The sequence below is a fragment of the Neoarius graeffei genome, chromosome 18, assembly GCF_027579695.1.
Source record: "Neoarius graeffei isolate fNeoGra1 chromosome 18, fNeoGra1.pri, whole genome shotgun sequence".
In the NCBI taxonomy this organism is placed as follows: domain Eukaryota; kingdom Metazoa; phylum Chordata; class Actinopteri; order Siluriformes; family Ariidae; genus Neoarius; species Neoarius graeffei.
The window spans coordinates 53,729,268-53,747,959 of record NC_083586.1 but is presented as its reverse complement, the minus strand read 5'-3'; the positions used below and the strand labels follow the sequence as shown (position 1 = coordinate 53,747,959).

The 18,692-nt window shown below is 43.7% G+C and overlaps 1 protein-coding gene across 5 annotated transcripts in view; it reads right to left on the bottom strand.

Annotated features, from left to right (window-relative positions):
- The window catches only part of arl13b (ADP-ribosylation factor-like 13b), a 56,308-nt gene that overhangs the window by 34,125 nt on the left and 3,491 nt on the right, over window positions 1-18,692 (bottom strand). For all 5 annotated transcript variants that reach the window (XM_060899006.1, XM_060899010.1, XM_060899009.1 and 2 more), the window contains exons 2-4: window positions 6,800-6,870; window positions 3,034-3,283; window positions 2,711-2,816 (exon numbers count right to left, since the gene is read on the bottom strand). In XM_060899006.1, the coding sequence (XP_060754989.1) occupies window positions 2,711-2,816; window positions 3,034-3,283; window positions 6,800-6,870 (427 nt within the window). The remainder of the gene's footprint in view (window positions 1-2,710; window positions 2,817-3,033; window positions 3,284-6,799; window positions 6,871-18,692) is intronic.

Sequence of the window (18,692 nt, the reverse complement as noted above, 5' to 3'; positions counted from 1 at the left end):
TCTGGCCATTTTGAGCATTTAATCGACCCCACAAATGTGATGCTCCAGAAACTCAATCTGCTCAAAGGAAGGTCAGTTTTGGGCAATTCCATGTAAATGTCAACCTCACCATGCAAAAATAAAGCAACATGTAATACATCAAAACCACTCCCAGAGATCTCACCTAGGCCTGTATTTTACAGATGTGAATAAGTTGAACCAATTTGTAACCAACCTAATATGTCACTGTCAGTCTTTCTTTCTTATAATGTAAAACCCAAGCTAAAATCAACTTTGATCATGTACAATTCTATATTATTGCCACAAGCCACAGAAATGTATGCTAAAATCCACAAAACAGCAAAACAATAGCCATCCTAAATATTATTTAAGAACTTTGATAGATTTAGCTGATATTTAGAGTTTTTTTCAAAGGGTTATGGTGGTTAAATTGCTGATTTTCTAAACATATGCCATGTCTATTTCAGACGCGTCACATCCATAACGGAATTTCGTCACATCCATAACGCTGACTTTTCCTTCCGAAACTCTGCATGAAATACAAAATATTTTAAACAAAGATTTTTTAATATTCACCTTGGACCCCTCTATCAAACGGATATCTCCATTTCAACATTAGGTTTACAATTTCACAGAGTTTGATAAAAATGTACAGTCACCCAAGAAAAGTGATACTTTTTCTGTCACATCCATAACGCATCTTTTATTGGCATTTTCTGGCATGCCCTAGATGTACTATGGGAATTGTTCTTGTTCTATCACTTCTCCAGTATGGTACAGCCTTAAAATATGCAACACCTGTTTAAATACTGGGAGACAATAAAACATGCACTGGGTCATTTGTTGCCATTTTGAGTTCAAGTGTCGCGTCCATAACGCTGGAATTGCTCTTTTATAGCTTCTCTAAAGAGCTCAACTGTTTTCAGCTGTGCTAACATGATTGTACAAGGGTTTTCTAATCATCCATTAGCCTTCTGAGGCAATGAGCAAACACATTGTACCATTAGAACACTGGAGTGAGAGTTGCTGGAAATGGGCCTCTATACACCTATGGAGATATTGCACCAAAAACCACACATTTGCAGCTAGAATAGTCATTTACCACATTAGCAATGTATAGAGTGGATTTCTGATTAGTTTAAAGTGATCTTCATTGAAAAGAACAGTGCTTTTCTTTCAAAAATAAGGACATTTCAAAGTGACCCCAAACTTCTGAACGGTAGTGTACGTATTAACAACATACAACAAAGCTTTTTGCCAAGTTTGGTGAAATTCCTCCACAAATTCTAAGAGGAGTTGATTTCAGAAGAACGTACACCCACATGGAATTGTCAAAATACAAGTTATTTAAAATCAAGGCTCAAACCTCTGGGACAATTTTCATAAAGGAAACTAAATCGCAATCTGCGTATTACCGTCATATCGCAATGCTTTTTGCCAAGCTTCGAGAAATTCGTCCAAAAATTGTGAGGAGTTGATGTCAGAAGGCGAGCACACCTTCATGAAATTGTCAAAGTACAAGGTTGTTAATCGAGGGCTGTAACTCTGGGAAAATGCGACCAAATTGAACAAAATGCGTACTACTGACATACAACAATGCTTTTTGCCAAGTTTCGTGACATTCCTCTAAAAATTGTGAGAAGAGTTGATTTCAGAAGAAAACACACTCATGAAATTGTCAAAGTATAATTTTGTTAATCAAGGGCTGTAACTCTGGGAAAACGTGACCCAATTTAACGAAATTGCAATGTGTGTACGTATTACCGACACAGAACAAAGAATCCTGCCAAGTTCTGTGAAATTCCTCCAAAAATCGCGAGAGGACTTGATTTCAGAAGGTCAGCACCCTTCCCAGGAAGGACGGATATCGCGACGACATAATCCCCTTTCGGCGAGTGGGGAATAAAAAGTGCTTTGTTCATTTCTAAAGGGGTGTTCACACGGCAACTTTTACTCCGGTGTAGCACCGGGGCTGCCCCGGTAGAGCGTTCACACGGTACAAAGTTATACCGGTGTAGCCCCTGAAAGGTGCTTAAACCGGTGCAAATCTAACCCTGCTCGGGAGGTGGTTTAAGAAATTTACTCCGGAGTAAATGCTAGTTTGTGGGGCAGCACCGATATAAAATGGGACATCTGAACGCTACAGGGGTAGACTCGCGACGCGTAAGGAGACTTGATTACATACGGGCATTGCATAATTTGCGTCCTGGTATTTTGCGCTTCCAAAATGGCGAATATCAACAACAACAGAACTGCGTGTCTTCCAGTGTTGCCAGATTGGGCGGTTTTAAGTGCATTTTGGCGGATTTGAACATATTTTGGGCTGGAAAACGTCAGCAGTATCTGGCAACACTGGTGTCTTCATCCACGTTGTTTTCCCGGCGCTTGGTGATGCCATGACACCCGGGAAAAGGAAGTACATTTTCACGCATGCGCATATTTCATTTCCGCATTATTACTATCGTATAGCACGGTCGCAAAAACTGCCGTGTGAACGCAAGTGGGGCTGCACCGGTGCTAACACGCTTCTCTCTAGTAAGCAGGTTTGTGACGTGTGAACGCACCACAATATTTACACCGGTGTAAGATATATCGCAACAAAATACATCGGTGCAGCATCGATGCAAATATGTGCCGTGTGAACACCCCTTAAGTAGCCTGCGAGAAGTTAAAAACAGTCTACTTGACAGGACAGGAGTGAATAACTTACAATCTGACACAGACACTTGTTCTCGTTGACAAGCTTTTCCAGTGACAGGCTCTCGATGATGTCCGCTTCAGCCATCGCTCCGTCTCGGTCCTGCTTGTTGGCCAACCTGAGAGCCAGTTTGGAGAAGGGGAAAAAAAAAATCAGCACAAGAAAAAAAACAAGGTGCTGTAAGTGACAGTGTCAAGTGCGAGATGTTACAAACACATGGGTTTAAGAGCTGCACTGAAGAGGTTCTGAGAGGATGTTTCTCCAAAGTGGGAGAATTAAGTGCGTCTAGTTAAGGCACTGGGTCACCACGAGCCACCAGAACGTCTCAGACTTACACTAGCACGGGCTTGCCGGCGATGCGAGGGTGACGCAGCACTTCTGCCATGGTGTCTCTGGTCTCCTGGATCCTCTGTACGTCACTTGAGTCCACCACGAACACCACACCGTACGATTCGGAGTAGTAGTTCTTCCAGATGCCGCGGATCCGCTTCCCTCCACCGAGGTCAAAGATCGTGACCTCGAACTTGCCCTGCTTCAGATCCACTTTGGAGAAGCCGACTGTAGGGGCCACATCCAGAGGACTCTCTGAAGGAGATATTTATACTGAACACCTACAGCAAGCTACACAGATATACACAGTACTGTGCAAAAGTCTTGGCCCCTTATTTTTTTTTTTCAGAGAAACTTCGTTATAGATTTCTATTTGATGACGTCTACATTAACGAGTCAAAAATATTACAAAAACATTTTAGAGTTCCAAACGAATGAAGACTACTCAGAAATTCTTGGTGCAAAATGAAGCAAGTGCGACAGTCATAGTGTCCAGAAGATGCCCAGTAAAACCTACAGCTCATTTCCTGATAAAACAGCACTCATTGTACCTGGGACGACTATTTTTTTTTTAAGCAAAGGGTCTTCTCACACCATATATTTAACAATTATTCCACGAAATCGAGTCGTACATGAGCTGATAGCCGACGAGGTGCGCAGCACTGAGTTAACTATAACCCATGTACGATCAGTGTTGGGCACGTTACTTTCAAAAAGTAATTAGTTATAGTTACTTTTCCCAAAAAGTAACTGAGTTAGTAACGGAGTTACTTTGTCATAAAAGTAACTATTTACCAGGGAAAGTAATTATTCCGTTACATTTTGTTACCCCCCACAAAAAAAAAAAAAATCAAATTCAATTAGTGTAATCATAATAAAAGTGAATGTTAAATGTGTTTAATGACTGAAATGGACACTTAACAGAACCAATCAGTAACATTATCTACACTATATTAATATTTTTGTGGGACAATGTGAGAAGACATCTATCAAATTTAATATATTTTTGTAGTCATTAAAATTATGTTACTAATTACTGGCCACTGACGAGGACAAACGCTTTGTTCCTCGACATAATGTGCATTGCATGTAGACATTTTTGCCTTTTATTCCAAGTAATGAAAAGTAATGGCTGTATTTCCAGTGTGAAAGCGCAGTGTTGGGCTGACCGCTCACCATCGCTGGGTCTTCTGATTGAAAAGAGTGCGCAGTAGTGCAGTAGGCGTGGCCTACCTACGTATGTTGTCCAAATCTACTCTGATTGGCTTACTGTGCCGTTGTCTCGCGTCTCCCCGCCCCACACTAAAGCAGAGTAAAGAAAGGCTGAGCGAGCAGCGTGCCAGATGAGAACAGCTTTAATAAAGTAACGCATAGCATTTTATTGTAAGTAACGGGAACGGCGTTATAACGATGTAAAAAGTAATTAGTTAGATTACTCGTTACTAAAAAAAGTAACGCCGTTTATTTCTAACGCCGTTATTCCCATCACTGTGTACGATGAGATTGAATGGAATAACTGTTGTATTCTATCCACATTCACTTGATTTTGAGAAAGAGCACTTTTATTTTTTGCAAACTCAAACAAAAACTTTACACAAAGCGTCCGACAAAATAATTTACGCTTAGGTGGACTTCTTAAACCTATCGATGGCTGCACGAATTGACTTTAGTGTTTTGTTTTGTTGTAGAAAGTGCCGTCTTGCCAAGATATACAATAGCTTTAGACGTTTATTTAATTCTTCCTTGGACATTTCAGTGATGTAATTTTCAAACTTCTTTGCACTTTTGAACCAGTCTTGAAAAAAAAAAAAACAACAATAAAACAAATTTTAATGCTTAAAGATGAAGAATGTTAAACTGGCAAAATGACAGTAGCAATTTGTGAAAAATGCGATAATTCTTGGAAAAGAAAAAAAAAAATTCTTCTTACCATCAAATACTTTCATTCCATTTTTTTTTTGGGGGGGGGGGGGGTTGTTTTTGAGTTGAGTTTTTATTTCGTTCAGCAATACGCTCCGCCATTTTGTTTCTCTCTACTCACGGTATATGAGCCGATATCCTAGTAGTAGAATAGCCAATCAGAGCGCACGGTTGCTCATATCCAGTGAATGTGGATAGAATAATCACTTATTTCATTTCTTATGGCTTACTGCTGTTTATGATTTTTTTTTTTTATGTTGAAACATTTCAAAGTATCTTGGGATCTTGTTCACGAGTGAGGGAAGGATGAAGCGTGAGATCGACAGGCGGATCGGTGCAGCCTCCGCAGTGATGCAGTTGCTTTACCGGTCCGTCGTGGTGAAGGAGCTGAGCCAAAAGGCGAAGCTCTCAATTTACCGGTCGATCTACGTTCCACCTCTTACCTATGGTCATGAGCTTTGGGTAATGACTGAAAGAACAAGATCGTGGATACAAGCGGCCGAAATGAGTTTCCTTCGCAGGGTGGCTGGGCGCTCCCTTAGAGATAGGGTGAGAAGCACAGTCACTCGGGAGGAGCTCGGAGTAGAGCCGCTGCTCCTCCACATCGAGAGGAATCAGCTGAGGTGGCTCGGGCATCTTTTTCGGATGCCTCCTGGACGCCTCCCTGGGGAGGTGTTCCAGGCATGTCCCCCCGGGAGGAGGCCCCGGGGAAGACCCAGGACACGCTGGAGGGACTATGTCTCTCAGCTGGCCTGGGAACGCCTCGGTGTTCTTCCCGAGGAGCTGGCCGAGGTGTCTGGGGAAAGGGAAGTTTGGGCTTCCATGCTTAGACTGCTGCCTCCGCAACCCGACCCCGGATAAGCGGAAGACGACGAGACGAGACATTTCATTAAATTTTAAGCCATTTTTGGTCAACAGCGTTTCTTTACATGTACCAAAGACTTTTACACAGCATGCATTTATATGCATAGATGATATACAATAAACAATACATACATGATACACAAAAACACATTTTCAACGTAGTCCATTTGTGAATCACTTCTCTTATAGCTACCTATAGAAGAAACATGGCTGACATTTTTTCACTGCTGATCTGCTGCTCAAACTAATTGCTTTCTAATGACAGGGATCCCAGCAGTAATTGAAAAAAAATAGAGGAATGTAAGAAACTATCAGCAGGGGTCAAGGGCGCTGCAAGCCCCCTGAAGCTGTTGAGATTTTAACATTTAAAGATGCTATAGAACACATTTTTTACATAGATTTAACATAGAAAAGCAACAGAATTTAACAATAATGTGTATCTATTTGATGCCATATTTTGTAATCAATGACATAAGTGGCAAAAAAAAAATTGTTATTTATAAAAATTAGATGAAAATGTAGCTTTGAAGAATATACTTCTAACCCGGACACTGTTCCGCTATCTCTTTTATGGACGATATCTTTTTTCCACGACGTATTGAATTAAGTTCAACGCATTAGAAACAAAAGCACGAACGGAGTTAAAACACATTTTCTAGCAAATGGGCGCATACAGTCTCGCAGTATTTACATCAATTTAACTTCCGAGTGTTCCCGAATGTCAACGAGAACAAACGAAGCTGACAAAAACATCGCTAAACAAGCAAACCAAATCAGAACGTATTCTGCTGGTCATTTTACTTAAACAAACATATTTTTAACGGATATACAAGAGATTAAAAAAAAACACCCACCACCACTTTGGCTAGAAAAATAGCGGACGTCTGGGATCCCTATAATGATCATTAGTGTTAAAATCATTTTGTAAAACTCTGGATTAATCCCATAATATAACCATCTATGAGGGATCAACGGTGTTGGTCTTACCTCCCTGGATGCCCCGTACTGTGGCGGTTTTCCCAGCATTGTCCAGTCCCACCATCACCAGCGTCACCTTCCTGCAACCCCACACACACACACACACACACGACTACTTCATTAAATGTTACATATACAAATTCAAACCTATAACACATGATAAACAGATCCTTTCACCATCGGAAAAACTTATCCTGTGTAAACCTCCATAAAATTAAATACAACATCATTCAAAGGCCTCGGAGCCAGAAGCGTCTTCTCATTAATACTAACCTGCGACGCTTGCGCCACAAAGACATCTAGCGTCCTGTCCAAGTGACCATCTGCTGTTCCCAGAAGGACTTCGTCGATCGTTAAAGCAAGGTAAGATCCCCGCTTAACTATTGAGTGTCCCGTACCGTCAATGAAGCAAACGGCAAAATAAACCTGCTCCCATTCCTCTCAGCCTTGGTCAACCCTACTGCGCTGGGATTAGCCTGGGGATTTCCAACTTAACCCCAGCTGAGGGATCAGCGCTGAAGGACAAATGCTGCTTGCCTGATTAGCAGTTAGCTTAGCATAGTAGCATTAAGCCTCACGGCTTTCTCTGACGATAAAAACTAAAGTGCCAAAGCATCACTTTATAATGCTCATTAATTCACGTGTACTAATAAATAGTAGGTCTCTCGAAGTCCATATGAACACGGATCATGATCGTTCCCCATGACCAGTCACTGTTTGTCCCACTGGTTTAAACTCTTCTTGACGACGTTTACAAATAATAAAGTGAGGAACCATTTCCTTCAGGATGACTGCGTTTGTGTCCGCACTCTTCAGAGAAGGTGCAGTATTTTGTATAATGTACAAAAGTGTAGTTTGTGCTTGTTGCTGTGATCAAAGATGCACTGCAAAAAATGGCCTTTCAAAAATAAGAAATAAAAGATTAAAACAAAGCATATTTGCTCGAATCAGGTGGAAAAAAAAAAATCTGCCAATGGAACTAGTCAAATTTGACTTGATAAGATTTCTTAAAGTAAGATGAAAAATAATTCCAAAATAAGATTGGGGAACTGGGGGTGGCATGGTGGTGTAGTGGTTAGGGCTGTCGCCTCACAGCAAGAAGGTCCTGGGTTCGAGCCCCGTGGCCGGCGAGGGCCTTTCTGTGCGGAGTTTGCATGTTCTCCCCGTGTCCGCGTGGGTTTCCTCCGGGTGCTCCGGTTTCCCCCACAGTCCAAAGACATGCAGGTTAGGTTAACTGGTGACTCTACATTGAGCGTAGGTGTGAATGTGAGTGTGAATGGTTGTCTGTGTCTATGTGTCAGCCCTGTGATGACCTGGCGACTTGTCCAGGGTGTACCCCGCCTTTCGCCCGTAGTCTGCTGGGATAGGCTCCAGCTTGCCTGCGACCCTGTAGAACAGGATAAAGCAGCTAGAGATAATGAGATGAGATGAGATTGGGGAACTTATTATGCGAGATCTGATTAACTAAAAATAATCAAAATAGTTCTTATAACAAGATCGTACTTCTTACATTTAGCCATTCAAGTCATTTTTATTTTTTTTAAAGATTTTTTTGGGCCTTTTCCACCTTTATTGGATAGGACAGTGTAGAGACAGGAAATGAGCGAGAGAGAGAGACAGGGAGAGATTGGGAAATGACCTCAGGTTGGAATCAAACCCGGGTCCCCGGATTTATGGTATGGCGCCTTATCCACCTGAGCCACGACAGTGCATTTTGGGGGCACTAGATTAATGCCATGTACACACGTAGCCGGGTATTTTTAAAACCGAACATTTTCCCCCCCTCCGTTTATAAAAATGTTTTATCCACACCACCTCGTCTTCGAAAAAAATCCCTTCCACACATAACCGAACATCTGCGTTTTCAATCACATTCATAAGCATTCCCAACCTGTAGATGGTTATTTCCCCAAATCCTACCCCCTAATCACATCACCTGTGCTCTTGGAGCAGTAGTTGGGCTTCTAAAATTAAACATGTAAATAGCACCTGCACAATAATTAACACTTTCAAGGCACTACTCCGATCCATTACTCTTTAGCCAGCCGCATACTACGCCGATTTTCAGCGTACCGAGCCAACTGAAGTCGCGAGTCAGGCGTAAAGACTAGTTTTCAATGGTACCGACTCATCTCACAGCCGATTCGAAAAACTAATCGGGAGCCAGACTGATCGGCGAGAGTCGCTAGCAATAGCCAATCATATCTTTCGCATATAACACGTGACATCATTAAACACAATTTCTAGCGCGAGAAATACGTGTTGGTAGCACCTAATGCAGGTATATACTGTAATTCCATAGACTGAAGCTTTATCCATAGACACAGTGGGCTGGAAAGCCACTCTGCTCAAGTTGTGTGGCTGAATTCCAAATCGCTTTAACTCCCCTATATAAGTGCACTATTTAAGGTTGGAAATAATAGCTCATGCAGCCTAGATAGTGCGCTACATATTCCGTGTTGTGTCATTTGTAATTCAGCCTGTAGCATCTTCAAGTGTTGGATTTAACAGTAACGATATCCAATAGCCAATCACAAAGCTATTAAGTTGTCACGTGTCGCTTCAATCGCGACTGCACTCGTCAACAGTCGGGGGATATGTGCGTGCCCTGTCGGGAGTCGGCTCTGAAATGGGTCGGTTCGGTACCGCGTGGATCGCCGTAGTGTGCGGCTAGCTTAAGTCCATGCTTAATCTGGCTTCTGCAGTAAACAAAGGTCGCACGTTTGACGTCAGGGCAGATTTGTTGTCATTTTTTTGGCGCAGATTGTGACGTTCTAAAACACAAAACTCCGGTTATCTCTGTCTACACGAAAAGGCATACACGGAGTTTTCAAAAATCTTCACTTTGCCCGGAGTTTTTTTAAATATTCGTTTTTGATGTGTTTTCATGTGGATGACAGGCCAAAACGTAGAAAAATATCTTCGATTTAGCAGATACCCGGCTACGTGTGGACGGGGTCTCAAAGATTTCAGTGAAGTTCATCTATTCCCAAAACAAGCATACAGTACTTTGGTTTTTTTTTTTGAAACAAGATGAACCGCATTTGACAAATGTCCAAAATGCACTTACTTGTTTTAAAAAAAACTTTTTATTTTCAAAGGTGCTCCAAATAAGACTTTTTCAAGACATTTTGTTTATACAAGATTTTCAAGATGGACTGTCTAAAAACTAGCCTTTCTAGCTAAATGAGGTTTTGCTTGTTGGGCAATTATGTCTTATAATAAGGGTGGCTAGATGTTTTGACTTGAAAATAGACAAAAACTTCCTAAGATTTTTATTTTTTGCAGTGTGATAGAAATATATCAGAAATAAATTAGTTTAAAAAGACTGAAATGTATTATATTACATACACACGAGTGTTTTACTGGGAAACACGCCACTCGTACTTCTCATCCGAGCTCCATTCGGGACATGGAGAACCAAAACCGTGACATAAATCTCTATAGGTCACTCGTGAGAAAATCAGTGAATTCTTTTGATAAATTTGGGAACTTTTTGCTTGTGAGTGCATCGATATAATTAAAAGAAAATCATATGTTGGCTTGAAGATATGAAGTTTATCTCCTCCTGTTGAAAAAAAAAAAAACCTTACATTTTTCATACAAAATATCACGGATCTGAGTGGCATATTTAAATAATATTGACTGGCGTTGAGTGGTATATCAGAAATATTCCATTCAGCTAGCATGATACTGAACGAGTCGAAGACGAGTCGCTGAATGGCATATATCTGACATACCACGAAAAAAAGCCAGCCATTATTATTTTTATTAAACAGACACTCCTTTCGGGTGTTCAACTCGTCTTGTTCTTTCAAAATTCTCTCAAAATCTTCCGTATTTAATGAAGCAAACCTTTCAACCACGTTTGTTAAATTGTCACGGTCGTTCGCTAGCACGCAAGTTTTACATCTCTGACGTGTGACGTCATGTTGTCTTGACAACCATGCAATATCGTAAACCATGTTCTCCTTTGGGTAGAGTGATGTAATGCACATAGGGTAAGCGATACGCTAACGATATTGCATGTGGTCAAACCAAATTAATGAAACCCGCTAGAAGTGAAAACAACACATGATTTTATTCCATCGAAAAAGTGTCCTGTATGTATAATAATTCCTGATTTTACTCTGATGACGTCACTCCCAGTGTTTTCCCGCTGACTAGACGCACGTTGTCAAAATTGCGAACTGGTTCAAAATTAAAATTCTTCTCATTAACTTGCTTTTTTTTTTTTTTTGTAGATGTGTCCAGATAATATAAAGAACATTCCACAGTATTCTAAGTGAAATAGCTGAATGGAATATAGCCATTTCCAGAGCTTTTTTTAATTATTATAAATTTTTTTATTTGTGTTTGAGTGTTTTTGTCCGCCGGTTGTGGTGTAGCTCCGGACCCAGTTTTGGGTGTCGGTTCCCTCCAGGCCTTGGTTCGCCGTGGGTGATGCCTGTGCTCCTCGCCATGGACTGCAGTGAGCTCGTTGCTCATTTTAACATCCTGGTTGTCCAGCGCTCTGTGCTTTGGTGCTTGGCGTGATATTCTGAGCGATGTTGATCGGTGGCATCGCGGCGGCTGTGCAGGCGGTTTGGGACGTACCGGTGCTCTGTGTGGCGGTGCTTCTGTGCTCGCTTTGTGGATCCGTGGCGTGGTGTTCCAAGTGATGTTGCCGGCGGCGGCGCAGCGGCTGTGCGGGACTTGTTTTCGTGCACCTGTTGGTGGAACTGTGGCTGCTACACCATTGGAATGACATCCTGGCCTCTATTTGGTGGACTTTTTTTTTTTTATGCATGTTCCCTATAATTGTAAAGTGACCTTGAGTGTTAAGAAAGGCGCTATATAAATTTAACTAATTATTATAGTGGTTAGCGCTGTCGCCTCACAGCAAGAAGGTTCTGGGTTCGAGCCCAGTGGCCGGCGAGGGCCTTTCTGTGTGGAGTTTGCATGTTCTCCCCGTGTCTGCATGGGTTTCCTCTGTGTTCACTGCTTCAGATGGGTTAAATGCAGAGGATGAATCTCACTGTGCTTGAAGTGTGCATGTGACAAATAAAGGTTTCTTCTTCTTCTTCTAATTATTATAGCTACTCATCTTCGACTTGTTCAAGATCATGCTAGCTGAATGGAATATACCCAATTTACCACTCAACGCCAGACAATATTATTTAAACGTTAGTGGTTAGCACTGTCGCCTCACAGCAAGAAGGTCCTGGGTTCAAGCCCAGCAGCCGGCAAGGGCCTTTCTGTGTAGAGTTTGTATGTTCTCTCCATGGATTTCCTCCACAGTCCAAAGACATCCAGGTTAGGCTAATTGGTGGCTCTAAATTAACCGTAGGTGCGAATGTGAAGGTGTGTGAATGGTCGTCTCTGCGTGTCAGCCCTGCGATGACCTGGCGACTTGGCCAGGGTGTACCCTGCCTCTCGCCAGCTGGGATAGGCTCCAGATAATGGATGGATGATGATTACAATGATTACAATGAATATATTAAAGGGCATATCCTGGACCAATTTAGTGTTTTTTTTTTTTTTATATGAAAGTATGTCCCTTTACACACTCATCCAGAAGGGTAATTTTGTACAAGGCCATCTGTCTACAGCAAAAAAAAATAAAATGCGTCTGGAAAAATCCCAAGGGATCCAGATTCGTGACGTCACGTGCAGATCCGCCAGAAGGCAGAGAGACCCTGCATGCGTTCAGTGCACAGTCTGTGTAGACCAAGTTTAGCAGCTAGCGATTTTGCATTGAAATGGTTAAAAGCTTCAGCTTCTAAACCCATGGATTCATGTATCAATGCTCATCTATCTATTGTTACATAAATCACATTTTTTCTAATTACTATTATGTATTTATATATTTCTTCATTTAGAAGAGTACTGGCTACTGTAGGAGAAAGATTTCATAAGCTACACACATGGAATCGGCTAAGCAGGGTTGGATATACATTTAACGTGTTTGACAGGTCCCAAGATCTCAAGCCCTGACACGCAGATCCCTTGATACATATGAAGTAAGTGTATTATCGCCCAGCGCTTTTGTGTTGTTTACTTGTGTGTGTGTGAATAAATAACATTATCCGTGTACCACACAAACACAGGAACACCTAATCTCTCTTATTTCTTACCCTGGCAACAGTCAACTTGTGAACTGCCGATTTTCTTGGTCTTTTTCTCGGCTCTGCTTGGTCCTCGGCTTCGAGGGCCTCAGTGGATGCGGCACTTCGCCTTCTGTCAGGGGAGACGAACACGGCTGGCTCCTTTGGTGACGGTGTTGCTTTGGGCATTCTAACAGATGGAACTGCGTCTTTTTTCAGATCAAGTTGCTTCTTGAAGCCCATTTCCCACTGCAAACAGTTCTCAAAGTCGTCGGGCTTTATGAAGTGAGCCCCGCATATGATGCTGTGGTCTGTTGCACGTTGCCAGTTTTTCCAGGTGCCTCGCACGAACTGCTCCCATTTCTCTCTCTTTTGGAAAACGATGAGTACTAATCCCACCGTGATTGGTGTTGCTACACCTTCCTACGATACATCTGTTAACTGTTTTAATAATTACGTGATAACATTGAAGAAATTTGCAGAAAACCACCAGGTCGTTTTCTCATAAACAAACCAGCGCTGATGTAGGATTCAGAGGGAGGCGTCCCGCACGCGACGTCACGAAAATCAATGTTTGCCGGGAAATCCAAATGCCAAGTTTTTTCAGAGGCGAACCAATTCGCCTCAAATGGCTTGAGTTCAACTGAATTTTTCTGGCAAAAAAAAAAAAACAAAACTGCACAAAATGCGACAGATATTTGACCAAAGTTTAATATAAAATAAGAGAATTACATTGGGGGCGGCACGATGGTGTAGTGGTTAGCGTCGTCACCTCACAGCAAGAAGGTCCGGGTTCGAGCCCTGTGGCCGGCGAGGGCCTTTCTGTGCGGAGTTTGCATGTTCTCCCCGTGTCCGCGTGGGTTTCCTCCGGGTGCTCCGGTTTCCCCCACAGTCCAAAGACATGCAGGTTAGGTTAACTGGCGACTCTAACACCCTGTCCACACTAGGGATTTTGTACCGATACGATATTACTTTCGTACCGCAACACCTGTCCACACTAGCAACTATACCGGTACTGTAGCGGTATAACTGTATTGGTACGAAACCCACAAATGTACAGTATGGGTTTCGTACCGGTACTGTAGCGCTTCGCTGTAGTGTGGACAGATGAAGCGGCTCTGTATCGATACAAATATAATGCGCATGTGCAATGAACCATTCCTACATCTTCCGGGTTATTCATACAATACAACACGCACGTGCTTTCCAGCTGTAAATAAAACATCAAAATGGCTCAAAACGATCGTGGAGCAAAGGGGAGAGAAAGGGAGATTCGTTTTCTTTGTTTCTTTCTCAACTGCCTCGCGCGTTTTATACAAGTTAACTGAATAAATGACCACCAGAAATACAGATTGTACATTGACAACAAAAAGCACACACACGTTGTTTCATCCGCCATATTCTCGGAAGGAAGTTACTTGGTAACCACGGAAACATTTCACGCACGCGCATTTCAACTTCCGTGAAAGAAAACCGCAAACATTTCTCGCTAGTGTGGACAGATGCACTAAACTGTACCGGTATACTTTGTATCGATACAGTTACACCACTTTCGTACCGGTATAAATGTGAACACAGCATAAATTGACCGTAGGTGTGAATGTGAGTGTGAATGGTTGTCTGTGTCTATGTGTCAGCCCTGTGAGGACCTGGCGACTTGTCCAGGGTGTACCCCGCCTTTCGCCCATATGGCCCTTTTCCACTACCCTTTTTCAGCTCACTTCAGCCCGACACGGCTCGCATTTCGACTACCTCAGAGCGGCGCGACTCAGCTCGCTTCAGCCCTACTCAGCACCCAAAACTCACACGGTTTTGGAGTGGGGGTGAAGCGAGCCAAAGCGAGCCGAGTGGGGCTAGGGGCGTGAGGAGACACTCCCCTGTGCACTGATTGGTGAGGAGGAGTGTCCTCACATGCCCACACACGCCCCGCGAGCACGCTGGGATCTGTAAACACCGTAAACCCGGAAGAAGAAAAATTACTTATTACGAGAATTTCTGAAGCCTTATGCGCCTCGCCTCACCTATACGCTCTTGCCAGTATCTGTTGGCGTTGTCGGTGACAACAAGCCACAGCACCAAGACCAGCAACACTAACGACTCCATGTCCTCCATGCTTATTGTTTACTATCCGGGTCGTGAGACTACCGCTTAAAAGCTCACTGATGTCACTGTTTGCGCCGCTTAACGACATCACGTGACGTCCACCCACTTTCGCTAACTCCACCCAATGTGTCCACCCACTTCCAGCCAGCACGGTTCAGCGCGGCTGTAGTCGAAATGCACACAGAGCGCGCGAGTGAAGCGCACGAGCAGTGATTTGGGACTGAGCTGCTGTGTGATCCCAATGCCAGCGAATCAGGAAGGTGGATGTCACAGTGATGTTGTCCAATGACGACGTCAGCTCGAGCTCAGCACAGCATATCCGCGTATCCTCAATGTTTACACAGCACCGGATCAGACACGAACTGGATTGAATACGTGGGCTCTGGCGGATTCCCGTTTCCCGGTGTTTTAATGTGAACACACAGTGCAGCCGCGAAGAAAACGAGACAGATACGGTCTAATGTAAACTTGGCCTCAGCCCCGACTCAGCACGGCACGGCTCAGCCCAACTCAGCCGTGTTGGTAGTGGAAAAGCGGCAATAGAGTGCTTCAAGATCAGCGCGAACCCGGCGGCGGCCATACTGGAAGTCAAACGTCGCTGTGTCAGTGCATTGTTGTTGCTCAGCGAAGCAAAATGCCGAATACGTGTGTCATTGTTGGCTGTAGTAGCCGGGGGGAAAAGGGTAGCAAAAGCTTCCACAGACTCCCTAAAGTCCTGACAAACCAGGGAATTGCAGCACAGGAGAAAAGCGAGCGGAGGAGACGACAGTGGCTGGCTGCCATTAAACGATCAAATTTAGGACAACTTGACTGTATCCGGATTTGTTCTGATCACTTTGTGACAGGTAGGTTAAATTGTCTTGAATTTCATAGTTACTAAAATAAATGTGATACAAACTATTATCTTTTCTATGTACTTTCAGCAATGATTAATGGATATATTTGTCACATTAGGTAGCTTATGTCTACTGCAGTGCATTGTTGCATCAAATGGCATTTAAGATCTAGGCCTAGTAATGTTTATGTACACATGCTGTTAGTACAACTTACATACTAGGCCTACATTTTATTCACTGACTAAAATAATTGATAACTAGACAGGGACACTCTAACGAGTGCAAACCCCGCCTTTTCCCTATTAAAATACATTGGGCGAAAATTTCGAAGTTCTGCCATGACCTTGACCTTTGACCTCCAAAATTTAATGGTTTCCTTCCTGGGTGATTGGCAACACGTACAAAATTTGGTCCAAATCGATCCATTGGTTCTTGAGATATCTTGCAGACACACAGACAGACAGACAGACAGACAGATAGATAGATACACACACACACAGGCCGAATCCCATTTCACCCCTTGGACCAACCCCTTAGCCCTTCCCCTCCATTTTGCGCGTTCACGTGAAGGGGTAGGGGCATCCCAATCCCAGTTAACGCGGAGGGGGAGGGGAAGGGGTAGGGCTTCTGTACCCCTCCAAACGGAGATTTTCCTGGAGCAGACTCCGAACGAAGGGGTTTGAGTGACTTCCCACAATGCCATGCGGATTTCAGCGAGATTTCATGCGGATTTCAGAAAGATGGCGGTTCCCGCGGCGAAAGATTGTCATAAATGTATTTTCTCCATTATTTACGTGTTTTAAGTTGTTATCCAGAGGAAACACGCCTCTTGATTCGCTTTCGAGCTGAGAATGAGCAGCGATTTCTGAAATCCAAGCTGCTGCTAAAAAGCTTTGGGAGTGAGTATTGTTTTCGGTTGCTTTACTGCGTATGTTTTGTTCTGTTATTCTCGCTTTTATTGTTTACATGAGTGTTCTGACACCTCATTCTGTCGGATGTGGTGCACGAAGCGCCAAAGATATCCCATTCAGTGGTGTTAGTTAACAAATCACACCCTGCCAGCAGAGATTTCTGCCTCTGGCTCTGACTGTAGCGGCTGGTCGCAGCCAATGACGCGTCGCGTTTTGCTAACGTAAACGCTGACGGAGGTACGCGATGACGTATGCAATCGTTGAAGGGCTATCCCAATACGTAAGGGTTGAATTTCAAGCCCTATCCCTTGTAGCTCAGTTTCAAGGGGAAGGGCCAAGGGGAAGGCGGAGGGGAAGGCGGAGGGGTAGAAATTAGAATTGGGATTGGGCCACTGACTGACGCAGGTGAAAATAATAACCCCTCCGACTACTGTCGGCGGGGTTAATTATGCGGCAGCAAGCTGGGGTCAGCTTTCCATTCCTTCTCACTAACAGTGTATGGATCTACATTCCCAATGAAACGTACCTTCTCAGCATAACGCTCCCGTGCCTGCTTATCCAAACTTTCACAGTAGTGCTCCATCACTTCAGATGTCTAAATTCTTAAAAAATCAAAGCTTCTAAAGGCCAATTTATGCTGACAACCCAGTCCTCGCAGATAGCGGCGCAGACAGTGTCTGCGTAGCCCCCCCCCACCTTCGCAGACGCTCTGCGCGCACCTCCCAAAAATTGTGACCACCGCAGAAGCCTTGCAGACAAGAGGGCTCTGATTGGTCCACTCTACATCCGCTGTACACGCACTTCCGCTTCCCTACTTTCCCGGTTTGGTTTGTTTTGTTTTCACGACCGCCATTTTTAAAAACACGAGCGAAGATGGAGCAGCACGAAGAGCGGTTGATTGAGGAAGTACTGTACGTACATCTATACGACTCCAGTTCTAGTCATTATAAGTAACTGGAGGATAAACACTCCACTAACCACATCCACCAACTACTCCTAGCGACTTCGCGCCCCCTTACGTTGTGCCGGTGAATAACATCGCGCACGCCTATTACTCCCCGCTCAACGATAAATTACAACTGTCTGCGAAAAGCTATCTGCGAAAGCCTTGTTGCAAGAGCATGCAGAGGCCTTAAGCCCTCTAACGCGGAAACGAATTGGTGAATGTTTACTCTATGATGTGTACTCTATGAGCGCTCTGGAGCGAATGACTTCCAAGATGGCTGCGCCAACCGCATGGTTACTATTTTTAGCATCATCTCGGAGCCCTCTATGGACCCTTTTCACGTGACGTCACGACAAACGCGGCCGCCATTTTGGATATGTACTACCAGTAGTTTACCACAGCCAGCAAAGAAAGTGTTTATTTTCAGCAAGACTTCCATCATGCCACTATATTGTTGTGCACCTGGATGTAGTAACCATCAACAAACAAGGCAAGGGTTATCATTTTATCGGATCCCGGTAGATGCTGACCGGCGGAGAAGATGGATAGCGGCATACCAACGCTTGTGTAGTGACCACTTTGTTGGAGGTAAGACGAATAAAATTAGCCAGAAAAGGCATTACATTGCTGTTAACATTCCATTCTAGTTTACTGTAATTATGATCTGGCAGCTATTTACACCCGATCCAGTGTAAATAGCCGCCGGAGCCAACGTCCGAGGTTCCGGAGCGCGCTCGCTCGCGGCCCGGCCGGACGTTGGCTCCGGCAGCTATTTACACTGGATCCGGTGTAAATAGCTGCCAGATCATAATTACGGTAAACTAGTAAATACAGTTTTCTGCATCTCGCTCCTTTTTCTTTTATGTTTGTCGCCTTCCTCGCATTCAAACCGATTTGAGCCGAAGTCCACTACATGTCCAAAATGGCGGTCGCGTTTACGAAGGTCACGTGACTGAAAAGGGTCCATAGTAGGGTTGCCACATCGGAGTTGTAAAAAACCGGGACACATCGGTCGGCGGC